Source organism: Solanum pennellii, chromosome 10 (genome assembly GCF_001406875.1).
Source record: "Solanum pennellii chromosome 10, SPENNV200".
NCBI classification, from domain to species: domain Eukaryota; kingdom Viridiplantae; phylum Streptophyta; class Magnoliopsida; order Solanales; family Solanaceae; genus Solanum; species Solanum pennellii.
This window is the reverse complement of record NC_028646.1, coordinates 61980135-61996620: the sequence shown is the minus strand read 5'-3', so window position 1 is coordinate 61996620 and position 16486 is coordinate 61980135. Positions and strand designations below refer to the sequence as shown.

Genomic DNA, 16486 nt, shown 5'->3' with positions numbered 1-16486 from the left:
GTTGAAATATCTTACCAGCAAGCATGGCGTGCTAAAGAATGTGCACTCTCCATGATTAGGGGAAAATCATCTGCAGGATATAGACGGATGCCGCGATACATACAAATGTTAAAGACTGTGTATCCAGATTCTTATATAAGAATGCATAAGACTGAAGAGGATGAATTTATGTATCTGTTCATCGCCTTAAGACCATTCATTAGGGGATTTAAATACTGCAGACCAGTAGTTGTTGTGGATGGTGCACATCTGAGTGGAGCTTACAAAGGGACATTTGTATCAGCAAGCACACTTGATGGCGCAGGTATTTTTTATTTATAGTAATGATGTCTTTTTATATATTACGTATCAAATAATATAATGTGTGTGTAATCAGGTTGCATATTTCCATTGGCATATGGTGTTGTTGACACCGAAAATGATTGTTCGTGGACATGGTTTTTCGAACAGTTCAAACATGCATTTGGCGATAGAAAAGATATGTGTGTTGTTTCAGATAGAAATGAGAGTATCATGAAGAGTGTAAGGATTGTGTTCCCCGATGTACCTCATTATGCATGCATCTGGCATCTTTGGAAGAATGTATGTGGAAACTTCAAAAGGAGCAGAAAGGCCATAAGTGATCTATTCTACTCTATGGCCAAGGCATATAGAAAGGAAGATTTTGATAAGTTGATGGCTAAGGTTGATAGAATTGATCACAGGGTTAAGGAGTACCTTGAATATGCAGGTTACGAAAAGTGGTCAAGAGTTCATGCAACAGTAAACAGAGGTAGAATGATGACTTCAAACATTGCAGAATGTATCAATGGTTGTCTTGTTGAAGCACGCCAATTAACTATATTAGAATTCTTGGAAGAGGTTAGAATTCTTTTTGGATCTTGGCATTGCAAAAACAGAGAAGTAGCCTCATACACAAAGGACACATTAGGTAGAAAATTTGAGGAATTGTTGATTATAAACGCGGCTAAAAGTTCAAAAATGGAGGTATGTATCATTATATAATACTTTATATTATATATATCTAATTCAGTGTATCATTCTGCATTTTTGAACATGATTTGTTTTTTAAAAATTATATATTTAAAATTTTTAATGTACACAGGTTGTTCCATCATCTGAATTTATTTTCTCAGTTTATGAAAATGGAAGAAGATATATTGTTTGTCTTGAGCGGAAAGTATGTTCTTGTGGTAAAATTCAACTAGATGAGATACCTTGTTCACATGCAATCGCTGTATTGAAAAAAAAGAATGTCACCGATATGAATCCGTATTGCTCTGATTATTACAAGCCTGATGCATTAGCAAAAACATATGAAATTCCAATGGTACCAATGCCAGATAAGGAAGATTGGTCAGATCCTAATAATGTGGTAGCTGAAACTGTGTATCCACCTAGATACAGAAGATCATCTGGACGACCAAGAAAAAGAAGAAGAAAGAATGCAAATGAAAAGATTTCGGTGAACACAAACTGTTGTGGACAATGTGGACAAGAAGGACACAACAGAAGAACTTGTACTTTCTACCCAAAAGAGAAGTGAATTAGTCGTAATGTTTCTATGATATCAAGAATAATTTATAACATAAAAATTTTAATGATTTTCCGTTTTCATTACAGTTGCAAATTGAACACTTTTGGTTTAGATAAATAAACTTAATAACATGTGGTAATTAAATTTGAAGTCGTGCTTTTGATTATAAATACTTTGTTATTATTGGTGTTGATAAATATATTTGTGTCAATATTTGTTTTTAATATAAAATTTTATAAATCTTATGATACACTAAGATATATAAATTTAAGAATTATTAGGTAACATATTGTACATGATACATATTGTTTATCTAGTGTATCATGTACTTTTAGTGTGTGTTTTGGTACATGTGTATCATTTGCTTTGCACAATGATACATCTCCATTAGATAAAAAATACAAAATATTATTGAGGTTATTGTGTACTTTACAATGACCATAAATCATGTATCATGTGATTTTATATAATTTAACTTGTGTAATGTTTTTTTTTGATATGCTTTTCTTGAAATATACAGTAAATAACTTTACTTTTAAAAAATAATACCAATTCATATAACTATGCTATTCAATTTACCTAAATATCATGTAAAATTTAAGGATTATAGGGTAACATATTGTACATGATACATACGGTTTAGCCAATGTATCAAGTATTTTTGGTGTGTGTTTGATATATATGTATCATTTGGTTTTGCCCAATGTATCATCTCCATTAAATAAAAAATTTAAAATTCTTTATTTCTATGTTTAATTATAAATACTTTGACTATACTTTATACTTTATTAAAGGAATTAAACCTGTGTGGCGCTATAATATGTCTGATATTTATATTTTCAAGATAAAAATATTTGTTACGTAATGTTAAAAAAAATATTCATGGAAATTGACAAACACAAAAAAGTAACAATAAAAAAGATCAAAATACTTGTTCAATAACGTATCAAAACAAGAAATATAACATTAAAACATTGTTTTATCATAAAATGCTACACTATGTGAACTAAATCTTCTTCTGGTGGTGGTGTGACTACGCCCCTAGATTTTGGTGGATCATCATTGTCACTAACATATCTGCACTTAGCCTTCTCGCTTCCATAACTCCACAGCAATGCTCCATATCTTTGACGTAGGTAATCAGGACTAAAATCAGCATATGATATATTGATTTGGTCACTCATATACTCGGCAAATGCAGTAACATATAACACACAGTCTCTACAAAAAAATACAGAATAAATTAAAAACTTAATGATACATTAAAAAGGACAAACGAAAAATTCTTGATACTTACAGGCTATCGCAGTCCTGTTTAGCGATGTCTTGTGCAAATTCAATCATGAAAGGAACTTGAGGCTCTAGAAGTGAACCAGTAATGTTGCCTTTGTATGCATGGCAATCAACAAATTTTGTGCGTTCAGTTTCTTCAAAGAATCCATTGTCCAGTAGGTAAGAAGGAAGTATTTTAGACAACATTTTTATCTCATATGGAATTGCTTTTTTCCTTGTGCTAATTGATGAGTCAAAAACTCTTATCACCCTGTTTTTCAACTCAACAACTGCCAGCACCCAATGGAATTCTTGATCACAGTTAATTGGGATGTAGACCTCATCTACAAGATGCCATGGTAAAGCAACTGGTATTCCAAAACCTTTGATGATGTTAATTATAGACCTCTCATATACAGATACAACTGAAGCGCGATCAACATGTTCTTGTGTACTAAGACTATCATCATCATCGTCCATGTAATATCTATCATAACAATTTTTTACATGTGACATGAACAAGCAGTGGGTTGTTGTGTATCTGTATTGATCCATGCTGCAAAGTTTTGATTTTTTACGAAGGTAGTAAAAAATCACATCGATGTGCTATAAACAAAATGAAAACATAGTAAGAAATGATATACATCTAAACAATATAAAAAATATAATTATTAAAAAATAGTATGATACTTTTGCTAATTAAATAGTATGATACTTCTACAGAATGTATCATATCTAATTAAATAGTATGATACTTCTACAAAATGTATCATGTTATTATAATATAATTATGACTGATACATATTTGATAATTAGTTTAAGATTTTTTACCTCATCAGACCAACATTTGTTTGGCTGTGACATGGCATAAAACCAATTCTTGTTCATTGGAAAAGCAACAACAAAGTTCATCATCGTAAATCCAAAAGAAGAAGATTTTGATCTGTATTTATCGTCCGATGGATTCCTGCATATATGATACATAAGTTTGAATATATGTACATGATACATAACACTCACTTAATTACAATTTTTATATAACAAAGTATCATGAATTAGTTATATAAAAAATGATTACGCCTAACACTTGCAAAAATAATGTATAAAACTTACTTATTGTTATGATTTTTTAGAAGCCCCCTTGACAACCAATTCATGTAATCCTCAATAAGTTTCGGCGAAACTTGATCTGTAATGCCACATCCTTCGAACGGGAAATGGAGTCGAGCCATATCCTTCAATTTCTCTTTTCCCTTCTCGCTTGACCCAAAAGAAGTACAATATGGAGATTGAATCCTTCTCGAAGGCATTCTATTTCTATGCGCAGGAGTGACTGAATCGGTTCTAACAGCAATCTCCGTTATTGGAATATCAATGGGTAATTGACTGTCGGTCAACAAGTACTGGCTGCTAGTTATATTCTGTGGATTGTAAGAATATAATGGTCTAGCATTAGTAGGATCTTTACCCAAATCTTTGATAAGCGCGTCTATTGTTGCTTGAGTTGATGACGATATTGTTGTTGAAGTGGAAGATTCCTGTATAATATGATGTAATGATTTTTAAAATAAATTTGTGTGTAATGAAATTGTGTGTCATAAATCAAAATTGAAAAATTTACCGATGCATCCATTGTTGTTTTTTCGGGCAAAACATGAGGGATGTTGTGTTGAACATTGTCATCAACATCTTGCTCCATGATATGTTCATTTAAATCTTGGTGCGACTGATATGCGTCACCATCCTGAATATGCAGTTTTGAAATAAAAATTGTTAATATAATTTGTGCTGATACGTAAGATTGATTATAATCACATGATACATAGTCTTAATTAAATGTGCATGATACATGACAGAATTTAAAATGAAAAAGAAAGTGTTCATGATACATAGCATTGACTATATGTGCATGATACACGACATACATTACAATGGAAAAATAAAGTGTCCAAATGTATCATAAACATTACCTTTGGAGTATCACTGACTAGTTGTTCACCCTCGTTTACAGAAACACCAACACCATCCTCAGCGACATCCCCTGCATCGTCGACGATTTGATGTTCACCATTTTTACCAGAAAAACCAACACCATCCTCAGCTACACCACCCATATCAGAAAGATCAATTGGTATTTGCTGAGATGTTTGTTTGTCAGACTGAAATGTGCTTGTATTAGCCTGAAAATTGATGTTTTCCTTGCCTATAGATTGCATCAACTGGGAGTGATTTGCTTTTATCAATATAATCAGTTCCTCAAATTTCTTGTCAACCTACAAATTGTAGATACATTTAGGATTAAAAAATTTTGTTTAAAAATAACAAAATAATTTACTTACGTAAGTTTTCAAATGTCCTTTCAACTCTTCAATATATGGAATTATATTGTTGACATTCTGTGAATCTGCAGACCCATAAACATCAGCAGCCGGATTCGGAGACACGTCTGGAACAGAACCATGTACATCATCAGCCGATTTCGGTGACACGTGTGGAACAGAACCATGTATATCATCAGCATTCGAATTTGGAGGCAGATTTGACATGGAAACATGTACATCATCATCCGGTGTCAGAGACACATTTGATTGATCAGGCTGGTTCTGTTCTGACACCTTCTTTTTTTGAATAATCCCTTTTTTTCTTCTTTTTGGCGGTGGTGGGGGAGATGTATCGGACACTCTAGAATATGTCCTCAATAACTGTTCGGGAGATTTTGTGGAGAAATTATCAAAATCATCTTCCTCATTTGGTTGTACTAATGGTAGTGATGAAGAATGAGCATGTTCAACTTGAGCAAGGTCAAAAGCTTCAATTTCCTCTGTTGTTGGGACAATGTTTGAACATGCATTCTGAATGTATCACAACACATAAGATAATTTAACTGCTAATACAATAATATTTTATATTGTATCACAAGACATAAATAACGATATTCCATATACAAAAATAAAATTTTACCTCTTGGAAAATGGTAGACATAAGCATTTCAAACTTTGCCTTTTCAGACACAACTCTCCAATTGCACATTCTTGGGATGACATTTCGTTCTCTCACAGCTATTTCAGAATTTAAATTGGATGCACATTCGTATATCCAAACGTTAAGTGCATATGGCATTCCATATAATCGATACAACTTTTTACTAACATCAAAATCCTGTCTAAGTGAACCAATTAGTTTTGAAAATGATAGCTGATCCCAAGGAAAATGTTGATATCTACCATCTTCAACCATTAGAAAGTCGACAATAGATATAGCTGTGTTATCAAGAGTAGCTAATAAAAATGTATGAATAAAGAACAGTATAGACATTTGGAGTGCATCCTGATTGTTCTCCCAATTACCCATCTTAAACCGTTGAACTAGTTGATGCTTTGTAACACTAGTGACTGCACCAGGAAAATACTTTTGAAAAAGCATACAATTAGTTGGTTCTGGGTGTTTGAAATCATTGGTATTTCCTCTGACCTTAAGTCCTGTTAATAATGCAAATTCATCTATACCAAATTTCAGGACACACCCGTTGGAATGTCTAATATGCAACACATTAGGGTTGCTTTGTTCCAATTCTAAAAGCAATAAGCACTTTGTTATTTGGCCCTGAAAATTACATTTAGAAATGTCTAAAAAGGGTCCAAAAATTGTATCCTTAAACATTTGGATAACATTCTCCCCTATGTATTTTTCAAAGTCCTTTAGGAAATTGTTGTTAAAATTGACAGCAAACCTTATGGGATGCGTTGGTATCTTTTTTATCTTGTACTTCAGTGGTTGCAATTTGAAAATAAAACAGCAAATTATAACGATATTAAAATATAAATACTAAATAAAACAACTAATACCTTACTGATACATGATATCAGTTTTCAGAAAATTCATATTACATGAAAAACATGTGATACATATCTACTACATGTATCAGTGCATTGACTAAAGATTATAACATGTGGTACATATCTAATACATGTATCAGTACATCGACTAAACACTATACACACTGATTCTATATGTATCATCAAGCACAGTTGATGACGCAGTTATTAAACTTAGTGAATGATACATTATAACAATTTTCAAAACATGTATCAGTACATCAACTAAACAACTAAAACCTTACTGATACATGATATCAGTTTTCAGAAAATTCATACTACATGAAAAACATGTGATACATATCTACTACATGTATCAGTGCATTGACTAAACATTATAACATGTGGTACATATGTAATACATGTATCAGTACATCGACTAAACACTATACACACTGATTCTATATGTATCATCAAGCACAGTTGATGACGCAGTTATTAAACTTAGTGAATGATACATTATAACAATTTCCAGAACTTCATGATACATGATAATAATTTTCATGATTTTTTGATACATATTGGATTCCTTAAAATTTTTACTAATTTCAACAACAGTTTTAAGTACCAAAATACTAACCCGAGACAATGTAGGCCTAAGAACAATGTTTGCTGCTTCTTTTTTCTTTTTTGTTGTATTTTGACAACCTTTGATTTTGATGTTTCGCCAGAGTCTTTGTTTGAATCCTTCTGAAGATTCATAGGATCATGCAAAAACTTTTTTCTATTTTCTTTCCAATTTTCATCGTCGGAATCATATATCCTTCTATTAATTAACGGATCCATTACTATGATGTAATAGAACAATTAACAAAAACAAAAAAGGAAAGAAAAGAAGAACTGATGATGGATTAAGAAGAAAAAGATGCTGGGTTAAAACGATGATGGATTAAGAAGAAAAAGACGATGATGGATTAAGAAGAAAAAGAAGAAACCAATAAAATATGCTGGGTTAAGAAGAAGAAAGACGATTATGGAGAAAGAAGAACTGAAAACGTGATGGAGTAAGAACTGAACGGGAGAGAAATTGTCCAAATTTTTAAATTTCAAATATTTTGAATTTTGAAATTCAAAATTTCAAATATTTTGAATTTTGAAATTCAAAATTGGGTGGTTTAATTAAAATTAATAATTCAAAATCCAAAAATTGATTTAAAAGGTTGAGTGTTTTAATGGAGAAAATTCAAAATCCAAAAACTGATTTAAAAGGTTGAGTGTTTTTAATGGAGAAAAAATAGGCATCAAAATGGTAATTGTGTATTATAGGAGAGAGAATGTTATGTATGTATAAACTTATACTAAAAAAAAAAGAAGGGAATTATGTAATATTTAAAAAAAGAAGAGAAAATTAGAGAATATAAAACTTATAGTTGTGTATTTAAGTTATTATAGTTGTGTATTTAAGTTATTTTTCATTTTTAAAATTAAACAAGTAACTTTGAACATTTTTGTTCCAAGTTTTTAACCTTTTCCTTAAAACAATGAAGGTCAGCTCGACTTGAGATTTTCCGGCGGCGTCTGTCAACTGAAGCGCTTCTCTCCGTTTCGTTTTGCTTCAGAGTATTGTGAGAAGTTGCAAAGGAGCAAACCATATAATCTGCTCCAGTTCGATTCCGCAAGCAGGTTTTCTGCAGATTGAACTGGTTAATTATCAATTTTATCGAAGTTTTTATGACTTCTTGAAGGATTATAATGCCATTATGACTGATGTTGTTCATATATGAAGTGTTTTTTGAATTTACAGAAGAAGGGTTACCTCAATACTGAAGTGGGGTACTTTTAAATTTATTAAAGGTTGGACTTTTAGAGGATGATACAGTAGGCAAAGACCTATGACGGACAAGTACAATGTTGAAGCTGCAGAAATTCTTGCGAATGAGGCACTGGTAATTGTTTCTTGTTGAGTTAACATATGAGTTGTTGTGGGTTTAGTTTAATAAACGCAATGAATTAGGTTTAGGGAGGGGTTTTATTGGTTTTTATTACATTTTGGTGTGTTCTTTTGTATAGCGCTCGCCAATTTCGGGAGCAGTGCCTATATATGAGCAGCTTCTATCGACGTTTCCCACAGCGGTGAGTTCCGAATCCGACTCACTGCTAGCTTGATTGGATTACAGTTTTTTTGTACTAATAGAAGACAGAACAAGATATTTTTTCTTGTAACAATTTGTTATTATTTTTTTTAATCTTTGTATCGGTGGAGTTCAGTTGCTAGTTAGTTCATTGATGTAGAGAACAACGCTAATCAACATTTGAGATTGACACAATTACTGATTAAAAGGGAAAAAAAGAGAGAGGAAGAAGATGAAATAGTAAGCTAAATTAGCCCTACTTCACCTTTTCAAGCTATGGCCATGCTCATTCATTTAGTAAGGGGTCGAGACTTATCAGCTGGTTTCATGGCCATTAGTACTTTTTGAAGCGAGAGTTATTCTTCTAAGTGAAATATTTCTGCATTCCGCAAAAATGTTTCATTTGTTTTTCTGTTGCATAAAGGCTGGATTTAATTCATCCTTATGGATCCAACGGGATACCTGGATGTATCTTGTTAAACTTCAGTCTCCTGTGTACTAGGATATCCTTACTGGAATATTTATTAAAATTGTCTTTAATTCACTGTTTATCCACATTGTTTTCTATTCATTTCTGTTGATATCCTTAATGTGTGACATTTATTATTAAGAAAATTAGGTTTTAACCTCAACTGTTCGTGAAATTTGGACAGTGTTTTTTGAAAGTGGTACCCAAATCTTACAAGAGTTATAGTAACCCCATATTTACCAAGTACTACCTACATCGATCCTGATGTCTATAATGAGTCTATAACATCAATATAAAGACATGATCATTCAAAAGTAACTGAAATTACTCCCAAAACACAGTAGCAAGATGCAATTGAGCTTATCTATTGCATATTGTTTTCTATGCTCTCAAAACACCTCGAGTTCCTCTCCTTCCATATTGTCCACCAAATGCTTGCTGGTACTATCCTCCACCTCTCTCTATTCTTGGCTGACAACCCAGCTTTTCCCCGTGTTTTAAGGCCTCTGTAATTTTTCAAGGTATGTATGCCCCATGCTATTCCTATGAGGTTCCAAAACAATCTTCATAGTTGCCCTGTGATTCTACAATGTAGGAATAGATGATTCACAGTCTCTGCCTGCTCCCCACACAAGAAGCTCCTGGGGCTTAAAATTATCCTTCTTTTCATTAGGTTCTCTTGGGTAAGCACTGCGTCCTTTGCCAGAAGCCACACAAAGCATGCCAGTTTATATGGTATTTTGTTTTTTTAAATGTTCTTCCATGGCTAAATGATTGGCTGCTGGTTGTGGTTCATTTTCCTATACGCTTTGCTCACTCTGTATGTTCCTTTCTCATCTTCCTTCCACCATAGTTCATCTTCATCTGCTCCCAACCACTGAATTGCTCAATTTTGTTGATGAAATCTGCCAGTGTTGGTATTTCCAGATCATTGGGTTGCCTTTGAGATTGAATCCCCATTCCTCTCTATGAGTACTTTAGAGATGATTTTGTGTATACTATCTATCAAACTAATTGGCCTGAAGTCCCTTAGTTCTTTGGCACCTTTCTTCTTTAGAATGAGTGTTATAAAGGTAGCATTGAAGCTCTTTTCAAACATGTCCTCGTGAAAATTATGAAAAGCATTCATGATTCATATTTCGTCACTTCCCAGCATTTTGATAAAAGATCCCATGGTAAAACCATCAGGACCTGGTGCCTTGTCTGTAGCGCACATCTTTAGATATCTCAACACCTCTTCTTTCTCAAATAACTTCCTTGCATACTCTCCTTTTCCTCCGTTGCTAGACATTTTGGAAACTGATAAGCAGGTCTCCAATGAACTTTTTCTGTATAAAGGCTTTGATAAAATTCCACTATCTCTCCTTCAATTCTAGCATTCTCCTGAATTATTTCTCCCTGCACACAATGTTGGTCTATATTGTTGTACCTTTTGTTAGCATTGGCTACTTTGTGAAAAACTTAGTACTCATATCTCCCTCCTCTAGCTATAGATCCCTTGATCTTTGCCTCCAAGAAATTTCTCCTTTCTTAATCAAATCTGCATACTCAAGCAACAATTCACTTTTATTTGTTGTCTCTTCATCTGAAAGCATTCTTATCCCGACAACTGTCTCTAAAGCAACAAATTTCCATAACAAAGTGTTCCTCTGTGACCCAAGATCCCCCTGCTCAATCTTACTCCATTCTTTGAGTTTGTTCTTTAAAGCTTTCATTTTACAGGCCAGAATGTAATTAGTTCTTCCGTCTTCCTTCATAGCTGAAGCTATTCAACCAACATTTGATTCTGTCTTTAAAGCCCTCAGTACCCAACCATCACTTTTCAAATTTAAAGTACTTTTTTTTTCTCTCCCAAGATCCCCCTTTTCGAGCAATAGGAGTGTGATCAGAAGTGATCCTTTGCTAGGGAATCTGTTTCGTTTTATTGAAACTATCATCCCAATCTGCAGTGATTAACATCCTATCAATTCTTGAAGCAACTTCATGGAGGTCCTTCTTGAACCATGTGTATTTTGAATCTTCTAATTGCAAGTCAGTGAGATTCATATCGTCAATAAAGTCTGAGAACTTCTTCATCCCTTTTATTCTTTTGGTGCAGTTCTTTTTTCGAAATGTATCTGCGTACATTAATAAATTTGGTCAGTTTTTTTTTAAAATGAGAAGGTAACAATAAATTTGGACAGTGTTTGAACAAGCTCCAGCGCCATAATTAGGATTAACATAGAATCATAAGAACATATGTAGAATGTTTAATAGGTTCTCAGTTCTCTTAATTTCCCAATATTACCCTTGCAGTTTTCTAGGTCAACGACCATTCGATAATGAATGCTGAAGATTTGGGATACCTTGAGAACCACATGAAGATTACATCACATACATTAGGAATCAGTTTTTGGTAATTTACACTGTAAACTAGGATGAAGATATTTCACTCAATATAAAGCATGTGAGTTAACTGACTCACCTATTCGGATTTGATAGTGAAAAGTGTACTTGTACTCTAAGAACTGGAGGTGGAAAATTATATTTAGGTAGTGCGGTGTTGTTAGAATGTTAAACAACTCCTTTGAGGTCCAAATATTGCCTTTATGTAGTGCTTTTTTCTCACGTTCTGTATCTATCTGTAAGAGGAGGTACAGGATATCCTTGCTCAAGCTATAATGAAGAACATAGCTAATCGACTGTCTCAGTTTTTTTTTTTTTTTTAATAAACTGGTCAAAATTTCATATATTTTTTTTAATCATATAGAAAAAAGAGTTTGCGACAGTTGAATAATTTTTGTAAGTGACAGTTGAAGATCACAAAGCCTCTCCATTACTCTCCCTCGACTCTCGCAGTTTTCCGTACATGTTAGTAGATGAACTGAGGCTTTTTTTTGGTAACCGCACAGCTATTTGCAGCATATTGGTGCCTTCTGATGAAATAAAACTTTGCTTTAACTGATAAAAAAATTGTTCAGGCTTCAAGTTCTCGAATTTGCATATTCATGTGAAGTTGATTTTCCTCCAAAACGCTCTAGAAAGAAAATATGCTATGCGAAATCTATGATTAGGAAGATGTTTTCGGGGCCTTGAAGACACCTTCCCTTGCTGATGTTATATTTACTTTTATCTAGGCAAAATACTGGAAGCAATATGTTGAGGCACACATGGCGGTAAATAATGATGATGCGACAAAACAAATATTTAGTCGCTGCCTGTTAAACTGTCTACAGATTCCACTTTGGTACGTTTATTTTGATGATATTTTCTTGATTTGGATTTGTTTTTGTTGTCCATGTTTCTTCTCGTCAGTGGATCTTTTCTAGCTCTCATATTTTGGTGTGGGATGGGGTACCTTGGATTTTCTGGGATTTTCAACCCTTTGCATCTTCATGTCACTTGGAATGGATTGGAAGTAACATGAATGATTTTGATGGTGCGGAAAAACTGCTTTGGAGGTTTAAAAGCAGTTTGTTCTTGTTTTTTATTGCTGAAGTTCTAAAAATTATTCCAACCTATACTGATTGTTTTGTATTTTCTCCTTAACAAGAAAAACATGGACTACAATGTCAAAATATTTGCATATTTATGTGTTTTTGTTACTTGATGCTTCACATTTTGAGTTGAAGATCCCGTTATTTATTTACCATGAAGAGATCAATAGATCTTTCAATATGTTTGATTTTCAAGTCTCCTTTTTCACACTTGGGGAATCACTATTTGGAAGCATATGGAACCTGTCTAAATCAAGTTGTGCTTTTGCCTTGAGATGTGTTATGCTCCCCTATTTTCTCTCCCACTTGTTATATGCCTTCAACGAAAACAATTCAACTCTCCCAACTCCCTACCGATCCATGTGCTCTAACTAGCATGTGATGTACGTCACTTGTAAAACAATTTAAACACCCCGGCAAAAATTCCACAAGATTCAAGCAAATTGATGAAAACTCCAACAACCCTCATGGACACATGAAATGGCTAAAGAAAATTAAAGGTTAAATGGGATAAGTCACTCAGACAAGTAATGACACAAAATCAAATAACGAAATTGACTCATTGAAATTATTAGCTAATAATCTTAATTGAAGATTGTCAAGAAAGAAGGGAAAAGTTAAGTAACTAATGCAAATTAGAGAACAAGTGAACAACTGGTAAAAGGACTTGATACCAACTAAATTAACATTCAAGTACAAGATATAAGGGAGAGAGAATTTGTCCCATACAAGACCACTTACTAGAAAGCAAGATCTCTTTTTAGAAGAGGTAAAGGTCAATCTAACCAAGGGTTTTCTCTGAAGATATATTTTCATCAAAAGCTTAACACTAAAGGCTATGGGCTAAGCTCAATCACAAACTAAAGAATCCTATATATATGGACCTGTTTGACCATTAGATTTTTCACTTTTTTCTGGATTTTTTTATCACTTTATTTGAAAATCAACATTTGGCCATGGAAATTCCAAATACAATTTGAAGTTGTATTTGGAATTTGGGAACATCCAAAACCTTGTTTTCACTTCTTTCACTTTCACTTTCATTATAATTTCCTTTTTCAAAATTTACCCTAATTTTTTTTCTCGTTTTAGCCATGACCATATATAAACTACGTTTCATGTTTTTAGGAAAAGCAAATTCAAACGACCAAATATTGTTTGCAAAAATTATTTCTAAACAAAAGTCCAACTTCAAAAATGGATAGCTTGTATATATGACCTAATCTATGATATATGTGACTATTTATTTGAGATAATACTCTTTTAGAGAAGCAGATTTGATTGTATGTTCCTTCTTAAAAAAAAGTCACGTTGGGTGTCTTTGGTAGTTCTTAGAAATTGGAGGCATAAACCATATTTAAAAGAAGTTCAATCAAATTCTAAATATTTTTTGCAAAAAGTATGGCCAAACACAACTCTTAACTCCAACTTCCAAATTTTCAAATGAAGTGATTTTTATTTTTTTGGTTTTCATGGCCAAACGCGCACTAAATAACTAGGTAAGGCTTGTGGCCCAGTTAGGGTAACCATGCGAGCGGCAAGTGATTTGGTCGCAGGAATATGCTTGCGGAAGTCCAAATGCTAGTACTTAGTCAATATTTTGGTAAAACACGGTCAACACTGATCAACCTTGGCTTAATTTGTCAACTCTTCGTATATGTCCTTTGGTCTTAAAAGTGTAAGCCCATGAGTATGTTGTCATCTCAGTCTTGAATTCCTCCTAAACCTTACGTCCATATGGGTCCATAGTTTTGATTGAGTCGCTGACGATTAATTGGAAAGTTAGGGCCAACACTCAGGTCTACGCCTTTTTTCTTTTTCCTTGACCTGCCTATGATTGCTGAATTTTGCGATTCATTCAGGGAATCGCAGACCTTGAAACTTATTTGAGAAAGTTCGGTATCTCTTTAACTTGATAAAATCCAACTTGTTTTTATGAATAACGACAACTCTCTTAAATAGAGGTCTACAATAGCAAGAGTCCTAATAATATTTTTTTGATGAAAGTAAGAAGAATTTCATTAACAAAGCATCAAGCAGATGCACGGATTACAAAAGAAAGAAATATCAGCTCCCAAAAAGGCAAAAAAAGCTATCTAAACAGCTAACAACAGAGATCCATGGAGCTGATAAATTCTAGGAAAGAATCGACACTAAGTTCAGGAGAGAGATTAACCCAACCAAAAAGAGTAATCAATCATCTTGCTTTAAAGGTAGAAATGGGAGTTGGGGTGTCATCAAAACATCTTTTGTGCCTCTCCATTCATAAGCACCAGAAAATATAGGCTGGAACCAAAGACCAGATTTGCTTGATGGACTTCCCAACTTTCCAAGAACTCCAACACACAAAAGCCTCTCAAAATGATCTTGGCTTGACCCAAGTGAGTCCAAAAAGTGAGAAGAACATGTTCCATAGGCCTGTTGTGTAAGAGTCCTAATAAATTAGAAATAACTTCCTATAATTAAAATAGTAAGAATCCTAGTCCACTCAGAGAAGTTCTATTCAATTATCGTTGTTGACTGCAGTTGAAGCTAGTCCACTACGACTTTAGTTTTGCTAACATCAGCGGACACACCCATGTTTGAGACTATGTGACCTAGGTAAGCTGTTTGATTTCTGCCAAAGGAACATTTGGATTTTTTAAAATGAAGACAATGAACTTGCAATCAACTCATAGATGATTCACATGTGTGACAAATAATCTTATTAACTCTTGCTATACACAAGGATGTCATCAAAAAATACAAGTACAAATTGACATAGGTACTTCCGAAATGCCTCATTCATGAATGCTTGAAAGGTAGAAGAAGCATTAGTTAATCCAAATTGCATGAAAAGGAACTTTAAATGACCATGATGTTCTGAAAGGTGTTTTCTCAACATACGTAGATTCCATGCAAACTTGATGATAGCTAGAGTGAAGATCAAGCTTGGTGAAAAATTGTGTCCCATGCAATTCTTCAAGTAATTTCTTCACTATAGGAATGGAATTTGTATTTTTCTATTTTGGCATTTAGCTCCCTATAATCCATGCAAAAGCGACATGTTTCATCATGTTCCCCAACTAGCAGTACATGTGATGAGGATGGAGACTGACTAGGTTGAATAATGCCTTTTGCTGAAGCATTTGATCACAGTTTCTTAATCTCATCTTTCTGAAAATGAGGGTATCGATAAGGCTGAACTATCACTGAATTAGTTCCTAATAGCAAGCATATACGATGGTCGTAGGAATGCAATGGAGGTAGACCTACAGGTTCTTGGAATAGGTCATTGAATTCAACTAACAGCTTCTTGAGCTCACATTTCTCAGAATCTTGTAAAAGATGTAGGTATGACTCATATAGTAGTTGTTGTCCATGTAAAATGATATGCGTCCCCTTTACATGAAAACTCATGGTCAATGATGTAAGATCCCACAAAATAGGCCCCCAGTGTTTGCAACCACTTGTTACCTAAGACAATATAAAAAACATCCAAGGAATCACATATAAATCAACACGGAAGGAATGGTTAATTACACAAAATTGCACTACTATGCGAATGCCCAGACTAGAAATCTTCTCACCAATTCCACTGATACATCAAGATATCTTTTATGTTGGATAGGCTGGTAAGTCTAAACGTTGGGCCGTCGATTAGCTAATAAAATCGTGTATACTACCTGAATCCATTAAGATAAGGAACAACTTCTTATCAATTACAGCTTGCAACTACATAATATTTGCATATTGTTTTCCTGTGATAGCATGGACTGAGATGGCGGTCTCTCTTCTATCTGTTG

The 16486-nt window shown here is 33.6% G+C and overlaps 3 protein-coding genes across 10 annotated transcripts in view; 2 read left to right on the top strand and 1 right to left on the bottom strand.

Moving 5' to 3' along the window:
• Nucleotides 1-123: 123 nt before the first annotated feature.
• On the top strand, nucleotides 124-1547 carry LOC107002079. The gene is made up of 3 exons (XM_015199998.2): nucleotides 124-304; nucleotides 377-987; nucleotides 1106-1547. Exons 1-3 carry the CDS (start codon nucleotides 142-144, stop codon nucleotides 1544-1546), a joined length of 1215 nt encoding a protein of 404 aa, XP_015055484.2. The 5' UTR covers nucleotides 124-141; the 3' UTR covers nucleotide 1547.
• Nucleotides 1548-2466: 919 nt separating this feature from the next.
• On the bottom strand, nucleotides 2467-6574 carry LOC107001445. The gene is made up of 8 exons (XM_015199487.2): nucleotides 5771-6574; nucleotides 5149-5661; nucleotides 4780-5082; nucleotides 4431-4553; nucleotides 3923-4347; nucleotides 3641-3776; nucleotides 2835-3415; nucleotides 2467-2758 (listed from the first exon to the last, which is right to left on the bottom strand). Exons 1-8 carry the CDS (start codon nucleotides 6467-6469, stop codon nucleotides 2530-2532), a joined length of 3009 nt encoding a protein of 1002 aa, XP_015054973.2. The 5' UTR covers nucleotides 6470-6574; the 3' UTR covers nucleotides 2467-2529.
• Nucleotides 6575-8116: 1542 nt separating this feature from the next.
• The window catches only part of LOC107002664 (cleavage stimulation factor subunit 77), a 33879-nt gene continuing 25509 nt past the window's right edge, over nucleotides 8117-16486 (top strand). For 2 of the 8 annotated variants that reach the window (XM_015200787.2, XM_015200781.2), the window contains exons 1-4: nucleotides 8117-8327; nucleotides 8411-8570; nucleotides 8695-8757; nucleotides 12342-12451. In XM_015200787.2, coding sequence (XP_015056273.1) covers nucleotides 8517-8570; nucleotides 8695-8757; nucleotides 12342-12451 — 227 coding nt within the window. In that variant the 5' untranslated portion in view covers nucleotides 8117-8327; nucleotides 8411-8516. The remainder of the gene's footprint in view (nucleotides 8328-8410; nucleotides 8571-8694; nucleotides 8758-12341; nucleotides 12452-16486) is intronic. The other 6 variants (XM_015200786.2, XM_015200785.2, XM_015200783.2 and 3 more) reach the window with 6 other exon arrangements.

What these genes read in the sequence shown, in the direction of transcription:
- LOC107002079 (XM_015199998.2), top strand. Translation starts at nt 142, where the DNA reads ATGCATAAGACTGAAGAGGATGAATTTATGTATCTGTTCATCGCCTTA. An exon ending in AAGCACACTTGATGGCGCAG is followed by an intron (nt 305 to 376) that starts GTATTTTTTATT and finishes GTGTGTAATCAG; the next exon opens with GTTGCATATTTCCATTGGCA. An exon ending in CTAAAAGTTCAAAAATGGAG is followed by an intron (nt 988 to 1,105) that starts GTATGTATCATT and finishes TAATGTACACAG; the next exon opens with GTTGTTCCATCATCTGAATT.
- LOC107001445 (XM_015199487.2), bottom strand. Translation starts at nt 6,469, where the DNA reads ATGTTTAAGGATACAATTTTTGGACCCTTTTTAGACATTTCTAAATGT. An exon ending in TAGTCAGTGATACTCCAAAG is followed by an intron (nt 4,554 to 4,779) that starts GTAATGTTTATG and finishes CTGCATATTCAG; the next exon opens with GATGGTGACGCATATCAGTC. An exon ending in ACAAATGTTGGTCTGATGAG is followed by an intron (nt 3,416 to 3,640) that starts GTAAAAAATCTT and finishes TTTTGTTTATAG; the next exon opens with CACATCGATGTGATTTTTTA.